The 22,702-nt window shown below is 33.8% G+C and overlaps 1 protein-coding gene across 1 annotated transcript in view; it reads right to left on the bottom strand.

Moving 5' to 3' along the window:
• The window catches only part of KLHL1 (kelch like family member 1), a 59,876-nt gene that overhangs the window by 4,471 nt on the left and 32,703 nt on the right, over nt 1–22,702 (bottom strand). Inside the window, exons 3-4 of the mRNA XM_072976629.1 lie at nt 13,570–13,782; nt 4,225–4,396 (exon numbers count right to left, since the gene is read on the bottom strand). Coding sequence (XP_072832730.1) covers nt 4,225–4,396; nt 13,570–13,782 — 385 coding nt within the window. The remainder of the gene's footprint in view (nt 1–4,224; nt 4,397–13,569; nt 13,783–22,702) is intronic.

A 22,702-nucleotide genomic window follows, 5' to 3' on the forward strand; every position in this document is an offset into this window, starting at 1 on the left:
CCATAGATTGCCTTAGGCAGTATGACCTTTTTAACAATATTGATTCTTCCAATCCAGGAGCACGGGATATCTTTCCATTTTTTTAAGACTTTTTTAATTTCCTTCATCAGTGGTTTATAGTTTTCCATGTATAAGTCTTTCACACCCTTGATTAGATTTATTCCTACATATTTTATTTTTTTGGATGCTATTTTAAAGGGGATTGTTTCTTTATTTTCTTTTTCTGTTGATTCCTCATTAGTGTAAAGTAATGTAAATGATTTTTGGACGTTAATCTTGTAAAATGCTACCTTGCTGAATTCTTTGATTAGTTCTAGTAGTTTTGTGTGGACCTTTTAGGGTTTTCTATATACAGTATCATGTCATCTGCATATAGTAACATTTTTACTCTTCTTTTCCAGTTTGGATCCCTTTTATTTCTTTTTATAGCCTGATTGCTGTGGCTAGGACTTCCAAGACTATATTGAATAGGAGTGGTGATAGTGGGCATCCTTGTCTTGTCCCATATTTTAGTGGGAAGCTTTTGAGTTTTTCACCATTGAGTATTATGCTGGCTGTAGGTTCGCCTTTCTTTAAAAATATAAATGCTTTCTGCTTTGGTCACTTCTTCGAGTCTCACATATTTATGAGATTTCCATACATACAAAATTAAATTTGTTTTTCTCCTGTGAATCTGTTTTATGTCAATTTAATTATTAGATCAGCTAAAGAAGCTAGAAGGGAAAAAGGAAAAATTTTCCACCCCTAAACTGGATTAGTAAAATATGTTCTAATAAACTTCCGACTCTGATCTTGTTTTCTCCTAATCTTTTTTCACATCCCATCAAGTGCAACCATTTTAAAACACAATTCTGGTTATTTACTTACCCAGCTTAAAATCCTTCATTAATTCTCCTGTAGGTTTATAGTAAAGCCAAGATTTTATAACATGGTTTCTGGCTCTGTATTATATAGACCTGATTTATCTCTTCAAGCTCATTGCTCACCACTTTATTTCTTGCCCAATGAAACATCACATCTGTTATCCTTTCTACAGCTCTTTAAAACTTCTTTTCCTTAAACCAAACCGCTCCACACATTTTTGTCTGTTTAACTCCTACCCATTTGCCATGTCTTATTCTACACATCAGTTCCTGATGGAAGATTTCTCAACCCAACGTAAGTTCTATCACGTGTTAAGTATTTCTCTCCCCAGAATTTATCATTCTATTTTAAGCATTTGATATAGTCTACATTTTAAATATTTTAGAAGGCTTTTCCCCTTTGGTCTTACTTTACCTTATTTAATATATATATTTTAATAATCTGCCCTATTCTCTCTCCAGGGTTATACCTTTCAGCCTGAGTATGACAACCTAGAAAAGTTGGCCATGAAATCAATTAGAAAAAAGCAACTGAGGATGTAGCTATCTTGCCAGGCTTCCCTGGAACTCATGCTAAGTATTTTATGTATATCTATTATGTGCAAATACATTAAACCCATGCACAACAGAGTAAACTGAGTTGCAACAGTAATTCAAAGTTTATCTAGGAAGCATTCCTATATCTCCCACCCCAGGCCAGCAACTATGTCAGTCTTTGGAGATGTGACAGTCAATGACACACTATCTTTGTTTCTTCGCTACTGCAGGTGGACACAGCGTGGCGGCACCCTGACAACGTGCAAAGAAGGACACATGAAAAGGGGATTTTGCCCAGGCTAGGGGAAAGGAAATAAAACTTTCCTTTTTATGTCCTGAAGCACACATATTATTTTTTCAAATAAAATTCAAGAAGTAAACCCTATGTAAAATGACAGTCAAATTTATTTAAAACACAAATACACACACACACACACACACTACAAACATGCTTGCACACAAGCAGGTGTGTGTTATCCATAAAATCATGTAAAACGTGAATCTGGCAAATGCTCCCTAATCTATTTCCAGGATTTCCAATTCTAGCTAGCTTGGGGTGTTCTCCAAATATACATCATTGGATATTTTAGCATAGTTTGCTTGTTTATTATAATGCTTGGCCCTTTGGGCATGCCAATGATAAATGGAATAACCAGCTGATTTTGCCCATTTATGTGGTAAATGGAGGGAAAGGGCAGGCGTTATCTAGCAAATACAGGAATTTTCTCTAGGGCCTGGAATCCTGAAAATCTTCAAAGGGATTCTGCGTGGGTTTGCTGATGGTCCCTTGAGAGTCTTAATAATATAAATAATGAAAAGATATGGATGTAAAATATTAAAGTAATTTAAGAGCTTTAAAATTAACGTTTATTGTACTAAAATAAAGTTGTTATAAAACATTTTAAATACCACTTTGCTGTTTGTAAAATACTACGTGACCCAAAAGAGTGTAATGAAATACAGAGGAGGGAAAATGGTTTTTAGGAGGCTTTTACCTGTAATTACTACATACATTATTTTGATTTCAATTTTAAAGGAATGATAAGTATAATGGCTCATTACTATAAATATGTAATGAATATATTATATATCATTTATGTGCCCATAAACTTCTTTTATTTAATGTTCATTTGTAAAAGTAGTACATTTAATATATATATATCATTGAACTCATACATTTCTTTAGCAAATCGATAATCATTAATTCGTGCTGTGTTTCCTTTGTAAACACTAGAGACTCAGAAAGGTAAGAAGTTAAACTATATCCTCTAAAATTTCAATGCAATAATTATAGCTTATTTTATATTTGCTGCTCTTTGGATAAGGAATGATTCTCTCACAGTTAAAGTAAAACATGGAAAATCACAAGACTTAGTTCTGAACATACTTCTTGTTTTTTCCTCCATTCTACCTTTTTTCTTCCTCCTTAGCCAAATTCATTTATCTTCATTGGAATCAAAGAACTTTCCCTTAGGGAAGAGTAAGATTTGTAAGGCAGGTACCTTAGCCTGGACATTAGGAATTTGGTTTCATACTTTAAAGTCAATCTATTTAATATAGTGGCTGAACACATTTCATCAAACCCATCACAATCAAAGAAGTTATGTCTATTTAAAAGTAAGAAATGAGGGAGAGTATAGCTCAGTGGTAGAGTGCCTGCCTGTCAACAAAATTTTAAAAATAAATGAATAAAAATAAATTTTAAAAATAGTAGTAAAATAAAATAAAAGTAAGAATCTTTAAAAGGAATTTGCTTCAATCAATGTTCATGTGCCTCAGATAAATTTTAGTCAATTTCTATGACTAAAACTAGAGCCCTCTCCACACAAAGGAGTATGTGGAAGTGGGGGTATTATTCTGCTTCAACCAAATTAGACTTGGAAATTTAACTACATCTGTTGATGGAAAGGGTTTGTTTGTTTGTTTAAACAATATCTTTCTTTTAAGTTTCTGATAAAATAGAGAAATAAGGAATATTGAGAGATTTGGAAAAAAAAGAAGGAAACCAGGGAGAAATTGACTATAAGGACACAAATCTGAAAATATATTCATTCCCTTCATTAAGAGCAAGGTATAGTAGCTAAACAGCGTATGATGTTTTCCACCATAATTAAGCTGCCCCACCCGCGTCTTTCCCCAGCACTCACACACATCCCAACACAAATCCTCTGGTTTTGTGACCAGATTGGGAGCTGCTCTACTCCGGCAGGATGTGAGTCTCTAACTGCACTATATATTCTAGGAATAATTTAAGATCAGCCAATTATTTCACTCTATCTTCATGGCCAGAGTGTTTGTACAGGAGTGAACGCTTTATACAAGGGACCAGTCATAGCCCTTTTTTTTTTTTTTTGGACTCAAAGTACCAATAGACCTAACAAAGATAGTCAAGCAAAAATGGAAGGCAGAAAGTGGATTTCTTCAGTCTTCTATCCTCTTATTTCTGCTATCTTTAAAGCCAAATATTTTTAAGTCAGGGTTTTGTGAATGAACATATGCTACTTTTATTTTTTATTTCAGCTAATTAAAATTTGGTTCTTGTCCCTTGTTATTACTTATGATAAAGTGGAAATCCCACTAAAGCAAAAATGCTACTTTTTAATACAAATTTTATTAAAATATAGGATACATAAGAGAAAAGTACACAAAAACATGGGATTTAATGAACTTTTTACAAAATGAACATGAAAATGGACAAAATCAATCAGCTTGAGTTCAGAGTAATTTGACTAGATAGATAGCTATATATACCCCTCTCTTCTAAAAAAAAATAAATGAAATAAATTCTTATATGTAAAGGAAGTTCTGCTGGCATCAGTCTTACCTGTGTCCATTCATTAGTCTGTGGATCATAGGATTCCATAGTGTTGAGGTATGTCTGTCCATCGTACCCACCAACGGCATATAATCTGTCACCAAGAAGACAGACTCCAACAGCATCTCTGGGCATACTCAAAGGAGCCACCATGGTCCATGTGTCTGTTTTGGGATCATATCTAAAATGTAAGGATAAGAGGACATAATATATTCTAATCACATTCAACTTTTACTGTATGAATGATGCTCTTTCAAAGCAAGCCATGAAAAAGAAAACAAGCTTTTTTTCCAAAAATTCAATCACTTGAGGGGGTGAGTATAGCTCAGTGGTAGAGCACATACTTATCAATCAAGAGGTCCTGGGTTCAATCCCCAGCACCTCCGCTAAAAACAAAGAAACAAACTTCAATTTTTCAAGCAGGTGTTCAAGAGGCAATATCCAAATGTCTGGCTTTCTATAGATTAAGGTACTTAAAAAATATACCTAGACTCTTAATAAGATGGAGGCAGAGTCATTTGACAAAAATGAATACCATGGTTTCTTTCCACAAGAAAGTCAAATATGTAAATAACTATTTTCCACAGTAGAATGGGGTTCTTTAAAACAGATACAAGCAAAGTGCTATAGTAATACAGCAGAAGTAATGGTTAAAAACCTGGGAGAATTGTGGAATACTTCAGTCTCCTTTAGATCAGGTTTGAAAGTCTGTCTTAAATTTGTTAGAGAGAAATGAGAAATTTCTACAAAAGGACACAAGTATTAATGAAAATACACTGCCAGCTTTTAGGAAAGCAGGTGAGCAGTGTGGTTGATTTCAAGAGTATAAGAAGGAATAGTGCCTAAAATGGTGGATTTTGATCAAATTACAGATTGCTTGATGCCCAGAGTAAGAAGGTATTTTGTGCTTATTCAATATGAAAATAGGGAGCCTTTGAAACTTGGGGAAATAACTACAACATGAACAGAACTGTATTTCAGTGACAGTTACTCAGGACTCACAGCAAGGGAGAGATTGGTAAATCAAGACATGGAAGGGGTTGGGGGAAGGGATAAATTAGGAGTTCAGGATTAACAGATACATACCACTATACATAAAATAGATAAACAATAAGGACGTACTTTATAGCACAGGGAACTAGATTCAATTTCTTGTAGTGACATATAATGGAAAAGAATCTGAAAACATCTATATAATACACATATGCACACACACATATAAAACTGAATCACTTTGCTGTACACCTGAAACAAACATTGTAAATCAAATACACTTCATTGAAAAAATAGATTGAAGCAGAATTATTATTATTGAATTTTAACTAAAATAATTAAATTTTCAGAAAGTCTGATTACCATACATTATATACAGATATTTTACATGTTGCATGGCAAAAATTCAAAGAATTCCTTGGTGAATGTGCTTTACTTCAGCTAAGAATGAATGATTAAACAACCCCTTTGCTTTTAATTTGCAACTGCAGGTTTGGATACAAAAACGAGACATCTAGTAAGAACCCAGTCAAGTAAATATAAAAGAAGACTGGATAAAACTTTTTATTTTTTTCACAAGCACAGCAAATATATTCTGAGTTTTTTTACTCTATGTTTATTTCTCACCAAGTGAAACGTTTAACCCACAGACTCCTAAAACCAAGAAAGAAACAAACATAAACAAGCCAAAGAACCCATCTATACTTTATCGAAAATGAAGATTGTTACAAAATAAATGACTAGAGGGACCCCAGAGATCTGGAATTTATATTTCACACATAATATTTTACCCAAGACGTTACATGCATTTATAGATCATGACTGAAGGAGTTTTGACAGCCCAGATGATATATGTGAAATGAGAGATTGGTTGAATGCCTGCAAAACCAGGACCACCTTAAAGCATAGGCTGCCAAGCAAATAAAAAAGTAACTTTACATGGTGTAATTAACAAATGTGAAACGTCACAATAGACACAGGTGTACATAGACACAAACACAAACACACAAAATATGCCACCCAAGTCTTCTTTAAAATATTTAAATTTCCACCATGAACATTTTGAAATATGTAAACATATAAAAAAAAAGGACAAAAAAGGAAAGAGGAGAAAAGAATGACACCACAAGGAATCAAATAGCAACATAAAAACAAAAATAAAACCAGGAATAACAAATGAATAGCTAAGAAGAAGTAGCTGTTCTAAATTAAATGTGACTTAAAAATATAACAAAATAAAGAGAGCAGAACTTACTTGGACCCCAATTCATAAACCACTATTGAAAGATGTTTAAGACATTTTGGAAATTTTGATTCTGGGGATCAGATTTTAATAAGAAACTACTGAAATTTTTATTAGTTGTAAGAATGACATTCTGATTACCTTGAAAAAGTAAAATCTTGTTCATTTTTCATTTTTTGTTTCTGGGGTGAATTCAGAAATATTTTGACCTAAAATGACGTGTTTAAGAATTTCTTTAAAGTATTTCAGAGGAAAAAAAGGCGGAGAAGGAGAATGAATGTAGCAAAGAATACAATCTGATGTTGGCTGCTGGATAACATGTACAGGGGAGTTTTTGAATTTGTTTACTTTTTCCTCAGGAAACTTTAAAAGGAATAATATGTAAGACACCTTAATTTCAGTGAAAAGTGAATATTCCTAATTCGCTCTTCAGTAGAAACCAGTCTGCCTTTTGTCACAATCACTTCACTTAAATAGCTTTTGCTGAAGTCATTTTTCAGTCCCCATTTAATTGTTCAGCTCTATACAATTTTTTCAACTACTGTCTACAAAGCAGACTTTGTTTATCATTGCAAAAAAGGCAAAGGAACTGAGAAAACAGCCAACACTAGTGCACTAGGCAAAATAAATGCATTTCTGAAACCTGAAATTTTAAGTGAAATTCAGATAATGAAGAAATTCTCATACATTCATATTCTAGGGGAAAATAAGAAAATGCTACTATGTCCTGTATTTAGGCACACCTTTAGAAATAATATCCTACATTTAGAAACAGAGATCATTCTCTTCATATTTTACAAAATTCCTGAAGAGAATTTTAAAAAATCTAGTGCATTCTCCTAGAAAATCCAAATCTTTGAAATAGGCATACCTGTTTTCAGCAGCAGGGAACATATTTCATGTGCTTAATAACAATCTTTCAATTCATACCTGGCAATGGTGATAATATATAAATGTATATACTATGAGAAAAGAAAACCCAAACAAAACAAAATAAACCAAAACTGAGTCCAAATCCCACCCCATTCCCCAACACACACACTCTCCCAGATATTCAGGAAGTATCCAGAGAAATTAAAAATTATCCAGTAATATTTATCTTTGTTTGGACATTAATGAATGAATGTAAGTTGGTTTTTCTGTATTTAGAACTCCATGGATTCACATCTCGGCCTGGGGATACACATAATTGTTACCCCCTCCAATGAAATAAACAGCCTTTGTTCGGCTGACGAGAGGAGCCACAGATGTATAAGCATTTTCCAAACAATTACTACCAGGGAACTCTATCACTGTCAGTTCACATTTTGAGAAAATTTTGTTCTAAGCATTATTTTTTGCCTCAGGTTGCCAGTTTATTAAAAAAAGAAGAAGAAGAAGACGAAGAAAAAGCAGATGGGGAGGTGTTGTCTTTTCGTATTTAGGCTGTCTGCCTTTCCTACACCTCACCTTGGCCTTCATGGTCAGAATGTGAGCTCTGTATCAGGGACTCTATTAAAGTTTATAGCTTTCAGGCAAGAGACACGCCAAGATATAGTGGCTAAAATTGGCTGTAAAATGAAAACTTGCTAAAGGCATACGATAGTCACAGAAAAGTTAGTTTCTGACTGAAAATCCTCATTGAAGTTTTGGAGGTACCATTCATTTTTCAAGCATTGTTATTTCTGTAATTTGCAGATCAAAATGTATCTTAAAATATTTAAAGGGAAATATAACTAGATTTCTGCTCCCCTTTTCAATATTCTTTGCTTTTTTAATACAGGAATGTTTTAAAAAGTTAATTTGTTTTCCACTTTTTGACGAAGGTGGATGGAAAATTCCATTTTGACTTAGGTTGTGCTCTCTTCTACCTACTCTTCAAGGTTGAAGGGAGGAGAAAAGAGTTGTTAACAGAACCAGAGAAAGTTAGGAACAGCTAAGCAAGTCTGTGACTCCTCTCAAATGTAATTTCCTCATCAGAGCTTTGAAAACTATTTAAGCCATTGTCAACCAACAGAACATGGAGCATACCCAGAAGATCTGAATGCTAAATTCAGATCTAAATTCACTTTTAAAATAAATACCTCTAAACAGTTCAAAACTAAGGAGAAATAGATTCTTTATGTCATCACTTTCTCTATAACACTTTTTCTATAACAGAAACTACTCCTAGTGCTGTGAGCCCAGATTGTGTCTCAGTGAATTAAAGAGAAAGAAAAATGCCATATGGTATCACTTATATATGGAACCAAAAAAAAGGGGACACAAATTATCTTACTACAAAACAGAAACAGACTCACAGACATAAAGAACAAACCTATGGTTACCAGGAGATAAAGGGGGTGGGAAAGGATAAATTGAGAGTTTGAAAATTGCACCTCTTGGGGAGTGATGGAAATGTTAGCTATCATGATTGTGGTGGTGGTTTCATGGGTGCATATATCTATCAAAATTCATCAAATTGGATACCTGTAATATGTGTAGTTTATTGTACTGGATTCATACTACAATAAAGGTGTTAAAAAAACTGTGTCTTTTCAAATAGCTCTCTCATCATGAAAATGAATTTTAACAGGGTTGATATTCTTCCACCTACATAAGACATCATAGGTTTCATCTTTTCATCTACATCTACCTTCCACAGAATTGGTTTCCTTTGTTCAAAGCATGCAGATGAATTACCATGATGCCAGCCTTCCAGACAGAATATCCGAGAACAATAGATTATTCTCTCATTCTGTGTGTCCAGCTGACCACCTCAAAGACAACACTTGACTCATTAGCCATTGAGGAAGATACCGAATGGCAAATATAGGCTATTATGACTATCATATCAGTCAGCAGTCATTGCATCTACGTATAAAACATGGCCCCTATCTACATAGGCTGCCATAGAATCTCTGTCTTTTGTATATATGTCTACCAGAAACTTGAACACAATGTATTATCAAGTACATAACAGATTATGCATGCACAAAAATAGAAAAACAGTGACAACAAGCTGGTTAGTCTTTTCCTGCTACATTTGTTTGGTTGGTTCTAACAATGAGATCTTTAAAAGAAGAAAAATATGATATCTTACTAGAAAATGCAAAAGCTCCTTATCTAACATTTTAATTTTAAACAATTCAAGCAATTATATTTTTGTAGAAAATTTAGGATCTCACATATATCAAAAACATGAATTAATGTAGGGATAGACTACATAAAGCCAAAGAGAAGCATCCATAGTTTAAATAAAAAGTCAGTCTCTCCCTTATCATCTCCTTCAGTGTTTAGAAATTCTTGGATTATGTCTAAACCACAGGGGTGAAATGAGAAATTAAGAGAAATGAAAGAATCTAAAATTCCATTTTTGCCTTATATATTAATCTTTATGATAATTTAAAAATATTTAAGTGAAAAATGTATTTATCCCTGTGTCTGACAGCAAATCTTCACTTAAATGATTTCATTTTTAACAAAGATCTAAAGATGATAAAAATAGAGTCATATCTTGATAGTAGTAGGTTAAACACTATTATTAGTATTTAACTAACTATTATTTTAGATGATTTTTTCTGTTATGAATGGGGTAGATTTTGGTAGACTTTGAATAAAAGTTGCCTATTGTTCTATTATAAGTAGTATATGAAAAATTATGATAGTTGTTAATAGAGTTTGGGTAATGAGATATAGTAAAAGAATTTTTAACTAATATATGAATAGTTGCTTAATACTTAAGGCTTCACCAAAAATTTTCTGTCTTGAAAATTAAATATATGCCTACAATCTACATAAATCAGTAATACTCAGTCTATGATGCAAATAGAGAAATAACAAATCAAAATTTATCTATCTTTCCATTAGTCCATCCAAATATTCACCCATCCTTTTTAAAAATCTGTCTATCTATCTATCTATCTATCTATCATCATCAATCCATCTATCTCGCTCCATATATATCTGACTACCTATTCACAGTATACGTCACGATGTTTTTTGTTGTGAGAAAGTTGAGGCCTGTTTTCCTTAGTGTCTGGCTGATTCAATTAATGCTTGTTGAGCACTTACTCGGTGCCAGGAATTGTGCCAAATGGAGGAATACAGGCATATGCAAGATAATTTTGGCAAGCACATTGAACCTAGTTTAGTGGAAAAATTGATGTAAGACAAATAATTTTTTATTATAATGTTAATGATTAGTACAAAGGAAAACTCCATTGTTCAAATCTGCATTATGAAAAGAATCCTCTGGGTACTACAGAGGGAAAGCAAGAGCGGATATCACAAAAGCAGACTTAGGGGATTCTTATTATCTTGACACCCCTTTCCTATCAGATCTCATTACTGGGTTGCAGATTCAAGGACAAAGATAGTCCTGATCTCTTATGAGCTACCAGTGGTACTGATGCCTTTGAGCATATTTGCTGATTCATTGCCTAGTTTCCAGCTATGTTTATAATCTTAAATTCTAATTATGTATTTATCTCTTTTTTTCTAATACATTTTAAACTATATTTAATATCATGAAAAATACACACAATATAATGTTTATTGAATGAGTAAATAGATGGATGAAAGTGATTTTTCAAATTGTACCTTCTGGACCTAAATTTTGCTAGAATTTACTGCATTTTTGGACACTGATTTTTGTCCACTAAAGACACTGTCACTAGAGTGAGACTTGGCTACCAAATTAGTTTTCACTGTTCCATCAACTCTTCTAAACTTCCTATTCTTACTCAGTCCCTGCTTTCTTATCTGCTCTGAGTTGAGGTACTAATGTTCCTTGCATTTAAGGAAGCCTAACTCTACAATTCTGGATAGATGTTATATAACTGTACTTAACACTACCATTTACAATATCTTTATACTTCCTTAGGAAGTCATCGTCCTATAATAGCATTTGCCTATCAACTTGTTTATCTATCTATCTAGAAAACATAGCATTGCACACTATTTGCTATTCCTAATGATTTGTTTGCCTATATACTAGAAACACTCCTTGCATTATATGTGCAAAGTAACTCTACAAGGGTACCATTATGTACCTTGATTCATTGATGATTTACATGTGAAATCATCAATATAGAATTTATCTTATAGAAAGCACAGAAATGCTTTTAATCTGACACTTGGTATGAGCTCGGATAAGAATCATGAAGATGCTGTGTGAGTCTGCATTACTTAAGCTGTTCATACCCACTGCACTCCCATAACTTTAAATAGCTATGCTTCTTTAAATATAACTTTCTATCCTAAATGTATTCCTAGACTGAATTATGTATGCCTCTGTTCACAAACAATATTTGAATACATTAGACAACAAGAAAATATGTGCATGAAATGTCATTTTATTAGTGGTGGTTATATACGATATTTGCTGTGAAAGTAGCAGCCTCATCATATTCATCTTGTCATTTTTCCCAAGAATTTAGGAGAGGAAGATGTGAATAACCTGCCAGTCTATTAGCAGTATTTATTAAATAAACGGTTGCACATTTGTGTATATAACAGTATACATCTATGAATTTGGACTCTGACCTCTGTCTTCACTGTGACACCTGTAGTTCTTAATTTCACTGGACAAGAGAATGTTGAAGTGAAATTGGGGTGAACTTAATGCCAAGCTCTCTGTATACACAACCATTAAGTCCACAGCCCATTACATGGAGTAGCAATGTCACTAAATATGTATTTTACCCAAGAAGTGGCTCAGAGTTCAAACAGGCCCTGTTCACCAAAAGCTATTTCTTTCCAGTGGCCTTATTCTCACTAAAAATACTCAGATAACCAAAGAAAAATATCTTAAATGAGAGAGCACTTTTCACCCACTAACTATTCCACTAACAATCATGAATATAAAGGATTTAGTTTTCTTAATTAAAAGGAAGGTTGTCATTGTCCTCAGTGTGATCCACCAAATACTTCTTGTCCTTCTCCCAGGTCCATGTTCAGACACGGTCATCTCACCCTTAAGAAGTCTTGTGTGGTCATGTGACTGAGCTGTCATCAAAGCTCAGGCAAAGGATAATTGAATAACTTGAAAGTTGAATCTTCAATAATGCATGAACAGTATAGTGTACTGCTCTCTGGCTTTTCCCTCCTGACATGGAGACCATCAGTGCTCATATTTTAGCTTAAATGTCATTCTGGGCACCATAATAACAGTATCATGGAGCTGGCATGGACATGTAGCATGAATGAAAAAAAGAGCATTATGGTGTTAAACCACTGAACATTCTGAAATTATTCATTACAGTAGAATTAGTTATCCTATCCTAGCTGATAAAAAAATTAACCTCAATATTCCTTAATTTCACTTCCTTACATATCAGCATGTATCTTTATGTAATAGGCAATATCACCCTAAGTTTCTCTAACTTTCTAATCCTTCCTGCACCTAATACAGTGATGTACAGCCATTAAAGAGAACTCAGCTATAACCATGCCAGGAAGTGTCTGGGATTTTGGACAGAGTCTGAATCCAAGGTGCCCTTTCACTCCAACCTCTGTGCACCTGCCATTTTTAGGAAAAGCTAAAAGAGGATCTATATTTCTTTTATACACCAGGATTACAGGCAATATAGTTCAAATAAGTCACTTACATTAAGAAAGGTACGATGTAAAACAAAGTTGATAATTCACCTTTAAGAATTTGAAGAGAGTGGCAGAACCAACAAGACGGGATGAATAGAACAGATAAATAAAATATTCAATTTTTTTTAAATTAATGAACATTCATCAATTTTAAAAATTAATTAAAGCTATTCTAATAGATCTTTTGAAGCATATTAATGAAGAATTTAAATATTATTTTAGGATCATTGGAAAAATTGTAGAACTTTATTTTTTTAATATATAAAATTACTTATTTAGAACTTTAAATAAATATTAGTTGAAAAGAAAGGAAGGGATGGAGGATGGAAGGAAGGAGAGAGGGAGAGGGAGGGAGAAAAAAATAAGAGAAGAAAGAAAATAGTTTGTATGTGTGTGTGTGTGCATGTGTGAGCAAGTGAGAGAGTGAGAGAGACTACAAAAGCAGCTCTAGAAGCTGGATTTACTTTCCTATATTATGCAGATTTTATAAGTACTTGCATTAGGTATCCATGTTATCACATTGTCTCTTTCACTATAACTGTGCCTTGAAGTCTTACCTTTCTACGTAATCCAGTAGCCGAGAACAGTGGTTTGAAGCAGGGGCATCGTGACCTCCTACTGCATAAAGAAAACCGTCACACGTGGCCACTCCAACACCCCCTCTCCTCTTACACATGGGAGCACACATGTTCCACTTATTTGTATGAGGATCGTAGTATTCCATTGAACTCAAACAGGAACTTCCATCACGACCGCCAACTGAATACAACCTGAAAACACAATTGGAAAAACATGATTTCACACCAGCGTCATGACAATGTTAAAAAGGAAAAGTCCTTGGAAAATAAATTTTCAATCACAGCATGAGCCTCAAATGTGTCAAAAACACAGTGCGTCACATGAAAATTTCTGTTAGAGGTTCTCTGTAAGTAATTTTATATGACTGGAATTCCCATAATTCTAGTATGACCTATATTCGATGAAATTAAAACAACTGTAATTTTCTAATAGCTATTATTTCTAGAATGTTAGATAGACAAAATGCTTTTTGCATTAAAAATTAAGTCATTTAAGTATATTAATAAACATTGAGGAATATCTATTTTTAAAAAGAATAAAATACATTTGTCTTCAATTTTTTTAAAAAATGTCCATAATCAGAAGAAAACTGATTATCATACTTGTTGATCAGTAATTGATTAGCCAGTATGTAAATCATGCCTACTTCTTGTGTTCTGTACTCACAGCTTGGAACACTAAATAGATGGAATAATCTAAACACGTATTGTGAAAACCCCAGCTTTCTTATTGGATGCTTATGCTATAGCTAGTGAGTTACCTGGATGGACAAGACTTAAAGGAAAAAAGGGCACAATGATATTAGCCGACTGAATGTTGCTGAAACCTATTTGATACACTTATTTTGCTATTTCATTAAGAAGTCTGGCAAGAATTCAGGAAAATAAATACTGCAACATGAATTGTACTTAAAAAAGAAATACATTATCTATTCCTAATAAAATAGTTCTTGCCTGTTTGATCAGTCATGAAGATTGCATCACAATAAGGTATAGAGTTGAATTTACTCACTTATTCAACACATATATTTGAATGCTTTGTATATGTCACACACTATGTAAAGTTTTGTGAATATATCCATGAACAAAGCAGGAAAAAAAATTCCCTACCCTCAGTTCTACCAGGGAAAGCTACAGACATAATTTATGCAGTAAACACATGCATTATATACTATTAAGGGCCGTAGACATAGACAGAGCTGGGAAGTGGGGTCAGGAATGCAGCTGGTGGGAGTGGGAATTGTGTTTACAATTTAAAATACACCATCAGGAAAAGTCTAGCTGAGAAGATGATGTTTGCTGAAAACCTTGAAGAAGGTAGTAGTGGTTGGAAGTGAGTTCAGAAATATCTGGGGGAAGAAAATTCAAGGTAAAGTGAACAGGTGAGTACAATGTTCCAGGGGCAGCAAGGATGCCAAAGCGGCAGGAACAGAACAGTGGTGGGTGGGGTCGGGGGCAGATGAGGTGATGTGTGGGGACCGCCCCAGGATGGACCTCATGAAGGTGTTTACACATTCATCTAATATCTAAAGCAAATATAGACACTTACCTTAAGTGGAACAGGAAGCCATGAGAAGAGTGTAAGGAGAGGAGTGGTAAGATTTGCCTATGTTTTAATAAGATCAGATGTTGTGAAATTTTTATTAGTGGACATAATAGATCGGTAAACAGACTTAATCTTATAATTTTCAGCTTCTAAGTAAATGCACAGAGAGACATTATTACTTAGCATGTAAAATAGTTTAGGTCCCAGATTTTAAAATTCATCCTCTAATAGCCTTTAATAAGTCTTAATTATGATGTTTAAGTTGATTTCAAATCCCGGAGATTTTTTTTTAGACTGTTTATGTTTTTCTTAATGCCTGCCATGATAAAATGTTTCTGATTGTCCAAGTGTTCCCTTTTTGGATGCGATGCCTCTTTGCTTGATTACTCATGAGTTTGTCTGCTGGCTCTCAATCTTGCAAGATGTTGAAATTAACCAATAGGAGTGATTAAAAGTATTGGACAATTTAGCTTGGAAAAGCACCCAGAAGTGAAATGATTATTCACTCAGAAGTTTTTATCATCCTAAATAATTCATGAAATTTGAAATTTATTTATTTCTGTTTCATTTAAATTGGAGATTTAATTCAAAAGAAGTATGTTATAATATTGGGGTATTATTAATTAAAACCTAACTAAATTTATTTTTTGTAGAGATTTTACTTATTGGGTAAATATCTTCATGCAGGGCACCTAATACAGTCTCTGGTATGTAATTTGTATATAAGAGAAGTACCACCCTCATTTTTTCTATTGTTTTAAATGATTGACTTCAAGCTGCTCTATTTATAGGGACAAATTACACTATTGATTTATCTGAATCCAGCATTGCTGATACTAAAATATTTCTGTGCAATAATTGGTCACATTTTTTTGAAAGTATTAAAGAATGTTAACATATACAAATATATAGCTAAATGTGTTTTAAAAGTAATGATAATTAAGGAAACATATCACCCACATTATAGAAATCAAATATTGAGCTTATTACTATAGCTTTTTATTTGGAAATAAACTGTTCCTGTAAAGTTCACAAGTTACAACATCATTGACTTCTTAATATAATTATATATACTATAAACCACAATCCATTCAGTCTCTTTTGTGTGAACCCTCCCTTAATAAAACTCAGTAACACAAGAGTTTATACAAAAGAAACGTATTTAATAAGTTGATTACAATGACAAAGTACCCAACAGTTTCTTTTGTAAAATAAACGCTTGATATATGGTAGCTATTATTTTATTTTAAATTAGGTTATCAGTGTTTTATTTCATTTGATAGATATCCCTTTTAATGTTCTTCATAGGATTATATAATCAATAGATTAACAATAAAATTACTACATTTTCGATAGCATAATATACATTATTAACACTTGGGCAAAATTAGTTGGAAAGAGTAAATACATTACATTTTTCCTCAAAAAAAAAAAAAGCTTTGAAAAAGAAATGAGAAAGTTGTATCTGTGTAAAGGAGATAATAGTGTCCTTTTGAACTTTTTTATGGAGCCATTATTCTAACCAACAAATATATTTCGATACTTGCAAAGATTTTGCAGTTAGAATAAATGCTACCACATACACACAAAACACCATGGACAATTATCCGAGGACAGTTATTCAGATGTCCCCTCACAATCTATCTACTCATAGCTTAGACTGGCTTCCTGCTTTGCTTTGCTGCAAAGACAGATTAGATGTTGAGATTCTGAAGAGCAGAGGAGAATCTAATGTTAGAAGTAAATGCACTGATAACATAAGAAGTGACAGCTGACAGTTTCATTGAGAGAAAGGAAACATGACATTTTCACTTAGAGTTGAAAGATGAGTAGGAATTTGTAAGATAAAGAAATAGGGGAAAGCATTACATACAGGGAAAGTGTTATGTGTGAAGACAAGGGGCGTGAAAGGTCACAACAGGTGACAAATAGAGAGTGGCAGGTATGTCAATGTGATGGAATGGGTGGTGGTGAAGGAGGGAAAAGAAGATAAATAGCTCGTAGGATGAAAAGGTTGGACTGAAAATGAAAGGGATTGTATGCCACGCTATGAAGTTGGGATTTCATTCAGAGGCAATGAGAAGAGGACAGAAAAATACAATTCTTAGGAGACATCAGTGTCAAAGGTCAGTTTCCTGTGAACATTGACCAGTATATATATTCCAGACATGCGAAAAACTGGCAAGAGATCAGAGATGCCCCTGACTTAAGTAAACTCTTCTAAAATTTTGCTGAGAATGAATTTGAGTCTTCCCTCCCACTTTCTCTAACTTACATGTTTATTCAGCTTATAGACAAATTTTACTTAAAAAGTTCAGCAACCAGGTCTTCGTGTTTTGAGATGGAGATGCCAGGTGCCCAGCTAAGTTAGCATCACATAGTTTATATTCTAGTGCAGGTCCCATACCTCATTTAATTTATGCATGAATTTATGCATTTATTGCATTTTAGTGTGCTTCACCTTATTGCATTTTGCAGATATTGCTTTTTTTTTTAACAGATTGAAGGTTGTGGTAAACCTGCATTGCCAGAGGATGGTTAGCATTTTTTAGCAATAAAGTATTTTTTAATTAAGGTATGTAGATTGTTTCTTTAGACATAATGCTATTGCACACAATAAACTGCAGTATAGTGTAAAAATTACTTTTATATGGACTGGGAAATCAAAAAAATGTGTGTGTGTGATTTCCTTTATTGCAATATACGCTTTATTGTGCAACATACACTTTATTGTGGTGGTCTGGAATCAAACCTGCAATGTCTTTGAGGTATGCCTGTAGATACAATATAGGAATTGGAGGAAACAAATTCTGTATTAGTTAAGGTATGGCTGAAGTAAAGTAGCTTTGTGGGTAGACCCAGGCTGCTTCCCACTTTTGACCTATCATCTGTTGGGCAAGACCCTTTATCAAGAACTGCGAAGAGCCTGAAATTGTACCTTAACTGAAAGCTAACAAACAAGCCTGTCACAGTCTCATAGACGCTGGTAGAAGACACAAGACTCCTGAATTAGAGAGAAATGACTTTCTTATGGCACACTCGGCGCAATGAGCGCCACATTCACGTTGGTTCTCCTTGTTCCCCAAGTCCCGGAGTTTAGGAACTGCTAACCCTTAAAGGGACTGCCAGCAAATCTGCCCAATCATTGCTCTGAAGGAAGATACTATGTCTACTATTCCAATCAACGTATAGAGCTGCTCTCTGCCCCAAAGAAACACACTATCTCTATCTTCCAAAGCTGTTCGATTTACAAATATCCTTGAAAAGATAGTGTGGAAAAAAAAAGTGGCCAATACTTTTCACTTGGAAAATGTGTGGTAATGTGAAACCCCATGGAGAATTATCTACAAACTCTCCTGTCCTGATGGTGAAACCCCAGCTATGACAACCACAGCTCAAACAGAAGGAGGGAGGAAAAGTGGAAGAAGGAGCACATCCTTTCCCTTTAAGAATCCATCTTTTAACTCACATCTCATGTCCCACTGGCCAGAACTTAATTACATGGTGATACCTAGGTGATAAGATGCTGGAAATTGTTGTCTTTATTCCACTTGCCTAGCTAACAACTAGTGTTTATATTGTCATTAAAAAAGGAGTGAATGAGTATTAAGAGGGAATTAGACATTTCTGCCACAAGACTAGGTCTTTTCCGGCCCTGTGTACCATTTTGCATTCTGTTCTAGCCACCCTGTTATGACGTAGGCTGGGTTACTTCTCATTGATCTCCCATTAAGTCAGGTGTGTCTCTACTAGAAAATCTTTTATGATCCCAAGTTGTCCTTCCCCCAGAAATGTAATGTTATTTATCATCTTTATCCTAGTTAAATGTGTGGCATGCTTTATCAGTAGTCTATAACTTAAGGAGAGCTAAAGAAAGTGCAGTATGACATCCTTGAAGCAACTCTCTAGACCCAGAATGCTGATCCTTTGTTTCCCAATTGATGGAGAATTCTTTAATCTGATCCGATGATGAGTCTTGTTGATCCTACTGTCTGAATACTCCTGCATGTGCCTCTCAGTGAGTCTTTCCATGAGAGGTACTTGTTGAATTCCTGACAGCACAATGAGCTGGGTTTCAGTAAGCCCACCCAACAGGCTCCTGCTTACTAAGAAATGTTGGCACATGTGGTAAACGCAGTCTGAGACTTTGTACTGAATTGTTTTGATGTGATTTCAAATTTGCTTGTTAATGACAAAAAAATGTTGTTTCTAGAAGTAAAGCTGCTTTGACACAAAAATAGAGTGAGTTTGTCAGGATGTTATCATCTCATCTGCTGTACACTGTTAAGCACTTGGTAGCCCAGCTGCTGAGGGGCCCCAGGTGGGGGCTTATCAATAAAAACATGCTGAGAAGCAACTATGGCTAAGGGGACTTTTAGGCTATAAGTACAGCGTTTGTGAGGGCTACCCCAGAATTTCATCTGTACAAACCTACCCTTTGCTGATCTATCTCTCCAAAGACTGTGGGACATCAGTTTCTGCCATGGTAAAGATGACTCCTTTTTCAGTAGCTGTGACAAACTGTGTCATTGAGCCCGTGAAGATTATTAGCCTGCCTGTCGACACCAGCACCATCACTCCCTAGCAACGTGCTTTAGCAACAGGGACTTTTATTTTTGCCCTGGCAGCTGAGCATCAGTTCTTGGTTGGCAAAACCACCTCGTCCAGAAAACAAAACTTGTAGGAAAGGTACACTTCAATTAAATTTGTACTTTATTTCTATCTTCTCTCCTTTCCTGGAACAATAGTATATTTAATCTATCATGGGTTTGGAGCATGTAATTTCCTTATTGACTTATTAAAGAGACATGACCCTATATGTTATTGGTTTGTGAAATTCCTACAGTGAATCTATGTTTAAACTATTGGCAAAGACAACCTCAGTCTCAGAATATTTTGCTCCCCCGAACAAAACATACTTTGCTGTCATTATAACATATGGCTGATAGACCCTACTTGCCTTTATTTATTAGAAAGTTCCTATATTTCCTAAATAAAAAAATCCCTGACAATTATAATTTAAATAACACAGGTTAACATAGGTCAACGAACCACATACCAAAACTTGGTAGAATTCACTAATTCACAAAATCAGGTAGAAATGGTCACTTTAATCTTAATCCTTCCATTTTTCCTTGCCAATTCCCATCCTATACCTATTACAATTCTGCATTTCTATCTTTGCTATGTCTTATTTATCTATTAACATCATATAAGCTCTCTGAAGGCAGAATGTATACATATATATACGTATATACATAATTGAATCACTATGCTATACACCAGAAATTAACACAGCATTGTAAATCGACTATACCCCAAATGATATCATGAGTAATCTAAACTCAAGAGGGCTTTTCACTGGCTTTTATCAGTCTTAATTGGGAACATGATTCAAAATAATATTCAGAGAAGCAACAGTCAGGTTAGAATGACAAGTTAGTGAGATGTGAAAATAAAACAAGAGGAAAAAGAGTCATGTCAGTTAAGGTGAGGAGAAAAATAAATAACTGTCAAAGGGTGATGTTGGAACAATTTTCTGATATGAGTTTGAAGTGAAAGGTCACTTTCTAGTGATGATGTTTCTCTGAGTAAAACAGGAAAAGCAATCAGACATTAATAGACAGTCATTAAAGCACAGAATTTTGAGGAGATTAAATCACACTCAGTGGAATTAAGAAACAGCCCAAATGAGACCTGTACTATTTTGATTTAAAGGAGAAAGATTATTTGAAGTAAAAACAGTATCAGTTGAAACATTTTCATAAAATGCAATTAAAAATTTAGGAACATGTACTTAATTAAAATGTAAAAATTTTCAAGAATAAAATCTTTAAATAATCTCACTCTGATATTTGATATGAAGAATGGTATTAGAGTAAAACAGAATTTTTTTAGATAGTAAATATCCTAGCTGACCAGAAAATACAAGGACAACAAAAAAACACAAATAATGAATTCCATGTATAGCCAATTTAAGAAGGAAGAAATTGAGATTGTTAGAATTCAGTTATAACAACATGAAAATTTGCTACAACATTGTGTAGTGTTTTATTTATTAAGTTTTTATTCCATTTTTTATTAAGTTTGGAGATTTATAACAAAATACACACATATAAAGATATTTCACAGTAAAGTATTAAGGAAGGATCACAAAGCTATAATCAAAACTACAGAAAAAACCTAGAGTAAGTAACATATTGAAACTTTAAAATAACATGTGTGTGTTTTGCATGTGTGTTCACATTACAGAAAAATGTAACAATTGAACACGATAATGAAGGGGTAAGGATATTTCTCATCCCTGCTGAGCAAATTTGCTATACCAATGAGATACCCATTTTCTAAAGGGTACAAGAGGTGAATCTATTAGCATCAGTGTAAGCAGTAAGAAAAAGTCACTAAACAAATAGATGGACTGTTACATGTATAAATATTAGAAAAAGTAAAGAGGCAAAAATGGCTATGCTTCTGTGTATAGGAAATATGAATATTAACATTCAAGAGAAATAGTAATTGTATTATTGTAATTTTACTATCCACAAATAAATATGCCTGCAGACAGATTTTTTTTAATATTCAATGTAGAAGAATGTGAAATTTTACTATTAGTTTCCAGATTAAGTGATTGCTCAGAAAAATATTGTAATACCTAAGGAAAATGGCCCCTCTTTCAAGAGAAAAGATAAATATGGGTAGAAAAATTATATTAATAATCATATATTCTCTAGTGAGTAAAGTGGCAATATTAACACAAATGAACATTTTTTTCTATGATCGCTATTAAAAAGTGCAATGGAATAAAGATTTGTATTAAGAGAGAAATGGGGAATGGAATATACCTAATTCAGATAGAAACAATTCTAAGAGGTTTTCTTTTAGATAACTTGCAGATAAGATCAAAATGAAAATTAGTAATAAGCTTCAATTCTCTCTTCTGATAATTCTCAGTATAACTAGGAAATTACTGGAAGAACACCCTTAACCATTTTTTATGTAGCACCTCATCACTATGGGACCTATAGGGTTATATAACTGTAACTCCTTTTCACACTTACACATTGATTTTTCAAAGTAGCCATGATAGTAGGATTCTGATTTTTCTCAACAGCTATAGCCAAAAGGAGTCTAGCAGGAATGTCAACAAATATTATTTGATACGGAAATTGGTGCTAGTGGAAAGGTTAACAATGAATAAAGTATGCTGGCAGAAAAGCAGCTTTCCCAAACACAAACAGGAAACTGAATTAAGAGGGAGCAATTTGCTTTGGCTTTCCATACTTTGGCTCCAACTTTCTCATCTAGCAGATTTTTGAAACAATGATAGATACTGACATTAATTAAACTTTTAGCAGATAATTTCAGAGTAGCATCTTGAAAAAAGTGAAGAGACATAAATGCTCTGTGACAGGACAAATCACAAGATGTACACAGGGAAACAAAACAAAGCACAGTAAAGCGTGGATAAGAGTCTTTCATAATATAAGAAAAACTTACTGTTCAAGCAAAGAAAGCATCTACTTTATAGCTTGTATTTTATGGAGAAAAATAAATTGTGCTCTCAGA

The sequence above is a fragment of the Vicugna pacos genome, chromosome 14 (assembly GCF_048564905.1).
Source record: "Vicugna pacos chromosome 14, VicPac4, whole genome shotgun sequence".
In the NCBI taxonomy this organism is placed as follows: Eukaryota; Metazoa; Chordata; class Mammalia; order Artiodactyla; family Camelidae; genus Vicugna; species Vicugna pacos.